Source organism: Vombatus ursinus, unplaced genomic scaffold (assembly GCF_900497805.2).
Source record: "Vombatus ursinus unplaced genomic scaffold, bare-nosed wombat genome assembly UNPS02000580.1, whole genome shotgun sequence".
NCBI classification, from domain to species: Eukaryota; Metazoa; Chordata; class Mammalia; order Diprotodontia; family Vombatidae; genus Vombatus; species Vombatus ursinus.
The window spans coordinates 199,647-206,432 of NW_020940358.1; the positions used below are offsets into that span (position 1 = coordinate 199,647).

Below are 6,786 nucleotides of genomic sequence, written 5' to 3' on the forward strand. Positions count from 1 at the left end.
TTTTATATTTTTATTAAATATTAAAACAATAATTCTCTGAGAAGAAAAGCTAATTTCTAAGATGACCCAGATTTTTAAGGAAGCTTTGAATAATAGACAGAGCCTGCTGATGCCTAGCATTTGATGTCCCCATTATTCTTGAGCCTGTCAGCAATCATCCAATGAGGGCCACAAGGCACAAAGAGGACCTATCTCAGATGTGTGTCAGTATAAATGAAGGGCAATGAGAGAAGGTTTAAGGGTCCCCGGGCTTATTGCAGGATAACACACTGGACTGGAATTCAGTCATCTCCTTTCCCTTCTTCCCTGTGTATCTCTTTGCACATGGTAAGCACTCAATAAATGTTTTTGCCTTCATTCATCTCAGGGGGCATAGCAATTTAGGGTGAAAAGCTAGGTAATGATGCTATCTCTCCTTTCTGGGGTAAGAGGATCTATTTCCTCCCTACTACATTCCAGCTCACTGGGAGGACACCCAGAGAACCTACCATCCCACTGGGAGCTAAGTGGGCCGAAGCTTCATCTCACACACTTTGTAGGAGTAGTTGTCCCCGTGACCTGTCTTCCAGTTGATTCCGTCAGCTGGGCTCTCATGGGGCCCTCTCAGGTACTGACCATTGAGGTTGGACAAGTGGCAATCATTGTACCACCAGGCCCCCTGGTAGGTCACGGCACAGTTGCCCTCATATGCATCATTGTCCCGGTCTCTGGTAGTGAAGCCAAAGTGGTTGTGATACATCAGGGAATCACCTACAGGAAGCCATTGATGGCAAATACAGATAGGTCATTTCCCAATGTGAGTAACAGGCAGTACATTTATCCCTTCCACATTGCAGGGGTTTAGGGACGTGACATCCCAACCCCATCTGGAAAATCTGAGTAAAAATTTTTGGGCCTCCTTTTGTACCAGAGAAGAAGTCTGAATTTTTTTTTTTTCTCTTTTTATGGGATGCTTACAGTACTTATTGTAAAATTTGGGTTAAGTATTTAGTCATAGGTTATATCACACAATGCTATACATATTTTATGCATTTCTGAGTTTCTAAACTTTTTCTGCATCATCTGCTGGCCTTCACATGTCATCTGCAGCTTCCACAAAACTCCTAAAAAATTTCCATTTAATTTCTTATGCCAGCCTGCAATATATGAAAACTGTGATGGGGAAAATCCTAGAGATGGTTTGTCCCAGGGAAGAAGGAGGATAAGGAACAAAGGTGGACAAAGTCAGTGGATCATTGACCCTTCCTGAGGAGTTTGGGGAAGGGATTCTGATGGCTTTGCTGAGATAGGAAAATATCTACACCCCTCTGAGCTCCTTAAAGAGTACAATGTGTTATATAGCCCCACATGAAATCAGGAAACAGAACTGTGCAATCATAGGTAGTTAAAAAAGACCCTTGGGCTAAGAATCACGATACCTGTGTTTTGACATCAACTTTTCTATTCACCAACCTTGTGTCAGCAAGTCTCATGATCTCCCTAGGCTTTCATAGTCTCATTTGTAAAATGGGCCCAATAATACATGCTCTACAAACTCCACAGAAATCTTGTGCATAGAACTATGGGTACCTCTCTAACCCACCCACTATATTTTATTTTGTAGAAGGTAAGATCCTTGAGCACAGGAACTGTTTGTCTTTTGTTCTTGTTTGCCCAGTGCTTGAGAGACAACATGGCAGAGGTGATAGCAAACTGACCTCTGAGTGAGGACTACCTGGGTTGATATCTTCCCTCTGACACATGTTACCCTGAATAAGTCATTTAACGTAGCTAGGTGACTCTCTTAAGATCAGAAATTTCAGAGAAGGTGCTGACCGGCTTTGCTGGGAGTTTCTTCATCCAGGAGCTCCCTATATCAATGAAACCATGGGTCCAATCTCCATTCCTATATTACGTCTCCCATTGGAAGTGCCCTCCACGCCCATGGCTCCTCCCTCTGATTGGCTAGCTCCTCCCAGACCCTCCAGTTTAGGGAGGAGGCTCAGGCCAATCATGTCTTCATTCCTCTCCAGACTCCACTAAATCTCCACAGGACTTCTCTCTACCATGGCCCCTCCATGAGTAACTCTGTGCCTTCCCCTTTTCCAGCTCCTTTGCATGTGTTTCCTCCCTCATTAGAACATGAGCTCTTTCAGAGCAGGGATTCCTTCTGCTTGTATTTGCATTCCTAGTGCAATGCTTGCCCATGGTAAGTGATTAATAAATAGATTAATAAAGATCTGTTGACTTGAGGACTAGCTCTGTCCTCAGTGTTTAGCACACTGCTTTGCACCTAGTAGGTGTTTAAAAAACATTTGATGAAATCAATCATGCTCTAGAATTATTTGTGAACATTCCCAAAACCCCTATTAGACTAGAACAGGAGTGAGGAACCTGAGGCCTTAAGGTCACATGTGGCCACAGGTTTCCCACCCCTGGACTAGAAATTCCCTAAGACCAGGAATTGTGTGTTATTTATATTTAAATCTCCCCCAACACTTTGCTGAAACAAATTGAAAGGCATGATTCATTAGGTGAGAAACCTGCTCCAAAAATTAAAAACACTAATGAGTATTAATGAAGACATTTGACTCTGGTTAGCTGACCAGAACTGGGATAAGACATTTGTGTAATTTAAGCAATGACATGGTATTATCATTATAATTGTGTAATGGGTTGAGTAATGAGCTTAAAGTTCAAAATCCTTGGGTTCAAATTGTGCCTCTGATACTTACTATTTGTGTGACTCTGGGCAAGTCACTTAACCTCTGTGGGTATCAAACTCCCTAGGACATACCTACTATGTTATATACAGAGTAGCAATCGGTGTTGGTGGAGAGTCCCCAAACTGAGGAAATTGGAAATCTTTCCCATATTTACAAATTTTCACAATGATCCTCAGGGTCATTATATGTTGTGCTCCGTAAGTCTCTACCATTCCTTGACTTTTCTCTCCCCTGTAGGATTATGGATCAATCCTTCACCCACCTGCATTTCCGTCCACAAAGGCCCCCAGACTCAGTCTGTAGTTCTCAGTCTCCCCAGCAACCTGGAAGAACCTATACTTGGCAAAGTGGTGATTGTGGTCAAAGTCTTGGAGGTCAACTCGGAGTTCACTGTCATCTAAGTGAGAAAGTTGGACAGCACCTCATCTACCACGTCTCATCCTCCCAAGGGTGGGTGGGGGTAGAGAGAATGGATTTTAGATTACTGGGAGTAAGCACAGTGTAGCAAAAGGGAATCCTTTCCCTCCTTAATGTCTTTCTTCTACTCCTTTTGGACCATCACCCCTCACCAGACCTAGAACATTTGGAGGGTTCCTGGCTCACAGAATGGAAAACAAAGGCAGATCTTATGTTGCAATAGAGTTGAAAACTCCTAATGGGTCATTCCATATCATTCAATGTCTTGCCAAATCTCAATCCCAGAACTAAGACAAGAAACTTAGGCATCTTAAATCAGATGTGGAAATTTTTATCTTGTGTATTATTGTTCAGAGCATGAGAAGCATCCAAGTCTTCACTATAATAGAGGAGATGACTACTGCCTAGGCCCCTGAAGGCAGAATTTTCTGTGGCTAAAAATGTTTGCATTTATTTTTAAAAGCATTAAATTATATTCCTTGTTTCGTCTCCACACAGGTTTTGGCTCAGACAGCCCACTTGCCTGGCCTCCCTTTGTCCTGGCTGAGCTCAGCCCTTCCACTTTAGTTAGCAAGGCTAGCCATTCCCCAAAGCTTGGTCAGGACCATCTAGCTTGGCTAAGGAGTTTCCCAGAATGCAGTTGTCCTATGACTTCTCCAGGCTCCTATTGATCTGTCTTGCTGAGTGGACAACCAGGGAGGAGCCTATGGACCCAAAGTCCTCCCCATCTCTATACCCAGGAAGAGAGGAGAAACCAGGCAGTCCTACCAGAACTGCTGCTCTCCCTGAGACACATATACCCTGGAACCTCACCCTGAGCTGTCAGCAAGTGAAGATTATCATTCCCCAGCCAAAACTCCCCCAGTCTGCTGCCAAAGCCCTTCTTGTAAGCAGCCCAGGACCGGAAAAAGTTCACAGATCCATCAACCCGTCTCTGGAAAATCTGTGGAGAAATGGAAGTGCTTCCCCTCCAAGCCCAAATAAGTGTTCCTGCTTCCCTCTTCCCATCTCCCTCCCAAGGACAGGATAAAAATATAAGCACCTGACACCACTAGAATGAGCTGTTCATTAGTCTCCCAAGAGCAAGGCCCAGGAACCCTATTCAATAGAATCCTCCAGTAGGGTACAATTCCCCACCTTCGAATGAGATGAGTGCCTCTCTCCTCAGGGCACAGCTAGACCAGGCTGAGACATAGCCTGGATCATGCAAAGAGAGCATGGTTCACCTGGGTTCTCTAAAGTTGATGGTTGTAACCCTAGGCCCAAGCTGGCCCTACCCGCTACGGGGCCAGGCTCAGCCACAAGCATTGCCTCACAGTGGTCCCTGGTTCCTTTCCAGGTTCCCTCCACACATTGACTATGGAAACTTTCTCTTCTCTCCTTCAGCTCTCCAGCCCTCCTCCCCTTTTCCTTTCAGGCCAGTGTTGCTGAGATAAACAGGCTGGCCTGGGTGCTTGGATATAGGTGGGATCAGAACTGAGACTCCGGGTCAGAACTGCAAACCTGACTCTTTTAGAAGCATCTGTTTCCTGAGGGACTTTGGGGGAAAGGGAGAGGGGGGCAGAGAGAGTAAACTTCAGCAGAAGCAGCTCTCCAGGACAATGGGACAAACACACTGGATGAGCTGGGCTCACACTCACAGTCCAGCCCCCTCCATCAGTGTTCATGTCACATAGCACAGTCAGAGATTTGCAGTCAGAGAGGTAGATGGTATACCAGCCACTGAGAGTATTCCCTCTACCTAGCAGCTCCTTACAATTTCTTGCCCCTGGGGAGACAAAGGGTTAGAAATGGAAAACCAAAGGGACAAGACCTCCTCTTCCACGTTGCCTGCCACTCCAACTCCGGCTGCTACTGGGAAGCCTCAGGCAGTAGAAAGGTTGGAGGGGAGAATGAGCAGGTATGGGGGAGCAGTACTTGCTCTCAGATGCCTTTGGGTGGTGGAAGAAACAGGCTGGCAGAGTCTCTCAGAGTCCCCTAAGTCCTGGGGAAATTTAGGCTGGTTCTTCTCTGGAAATAGTGAGGAATTGTACACAGCTGAACCTCTGACCCAGCCTTCTGGCCCTGGGCCTGAGCAGTGAGCAATGAGCGGCTGGGTCAAGTGGAGGGGTAGGAAGTCAGGAGAAGCAATCACCTGTCTTGCAGAGCTGAGTGTTCAGCTCCTCACCTATACAAGGGAAAAAAGATAATCAGGACCCTCATTCATGTTTTGCTTTTAGGCTATGACTACATGCAATACAATATAATAAAATATAATGTAACAGACATGATGAACAAGGCACTGAGGAGAGGCAAAATTTTAGATAATAATAGTTAGTGTTTCTATAGTGTCTTAAGGTTTGCAAAGCACTTTAAAAATATTATTTCATCTTATACTCACACCAACCCTGAGAAGCAGTTGCTATTATTAGTCCCATTTTACAAATGAAAAAGGTAAGACAGATAGAGATTAAATGACTTGCCCAGCTGGTAAGTGAGGATGAATTTGAACTCAGGTCTTCCTGACTCCAGACCCAGCATTCTAGTCCTCTAATTCCAGAACAGGTGCTCTTTGCACTGTCCAATCTTGTACCCTAATTCCAATGTTATTTTCATACCTCCACAATAGGATTTCTACACTAATACAGATATCAGGGCAGCTAGGTGAAGAAGTGGATAGATTGCCAGGACTGAAGGCAGGAAGACTCATCTTCCTGAGTTCAATTGTGGCCTCAGATACTTAGTTGCTGTATGACCCTGGGCAAGTCACTTAACCCTGTTTGCTTCAGTTTCCTCATGTATAAAATGAGCTGGAGAAGGAAATGGCAAACCACTCCAGTATCTTTGCCAAGAAAACCCCAAATGGGGTCGTAAAGAGTAGGACATGATGGAAAAACAACTGAACAACTACCACCACCCTACTTCAGAGTTCCAGGTTGAGCCTGATGGGATTAGGGTGGTTTTGTTCCCAAGTGTTCCTGCCCTCTCCCAACTTAGAAATATTGCCAGTATAAGAGGATAGATCTATGTTAGGAGCTCCCCAGGTCTTGTCTTTTTATCTCTTCGACATGGAGGGCACCATGATCTCAGGACTGTTTCTTTTCCACCATAACATTTTATCATCGCAGTTATTAGCAAGGCTAAAGGCAACCTATGTCCCTCTCACCTCTCTCCATACGTACAAACACACACAGACAGAGCTCTATGCCCAAGACCAACAATGTCTGGGAAAACTGTTAATGTTCTCTCCCACCTCTAATAATCATCAGGTGGCACCATGGTAGATAGAGTGTTAGACTTGGAGACAGAAAGACTTGAGTTCACATTCTGATTTAGACACTTACTAGATGCATGATTCTGGGCAAGTCACTGAACCCTTCTGGTCTTCAGTTTCCTAATCTATACCATGGGGGTAATAATAATACTAAAAGCTCCTGCTTCTCAGGGTTGTTGTGAGAATCAAATGAGACAACTGTATGTAAAGCTCTTTGCAAACCTTAAAGCACTATATAAACACCAACTATTGTTGTTACCTATATATTTGTTTCCATGTTATACTTCCCTCCTAGACAACATAAAGTCCCTGGAGGACAGGGATTGCCTTTCATTTTGTCTTTGTAATGGGGATAATTATAATTTACACACACACACACACACACACACACACACACACACACACACACAC

The 6,786-nt window shown here is 44.5% G+C and overlaps 1 protein-coding gene across 1 annotated transcript in view; it reads right to left on the reverse strand.

Annotated features, from left to right (window-relative positions):
- Positions 1 to 502: 502 nt before the first annotated feature.
- LOC114035620 (ficolin-2-like) overlaps positions 503 to 6,786 on the reverse strand; it is a 19,263-nt gene continuing 12,979 nt past the window's right edge. The window contains exons 5-9 of the mRNA XM_027851895.1: positions 5,257 to 5,289; positions 4,763 to 4,890; positions 3,936 to 4,065; positions 2,968 to 3,102; positions 503 to 750 (exon numbers count right to left, since the gene is read on the reverse strand). Of these exons, the coding sequence (XP_027707696.1) occupies positions 503 to 750; positions 2,968 to 3,102; positions 3,936 to 4,065; positions 4,763 to 4,890; positions 5,257 to 5,289 (674 nt within the window). The remainder of the gene's footprint in view (positions 751 to 2,967; positions 3,103 to 3,935; positions 4,066 to 4,762; positions 4,891 to 5,256; positions 5,290 to 6,786) is intronic.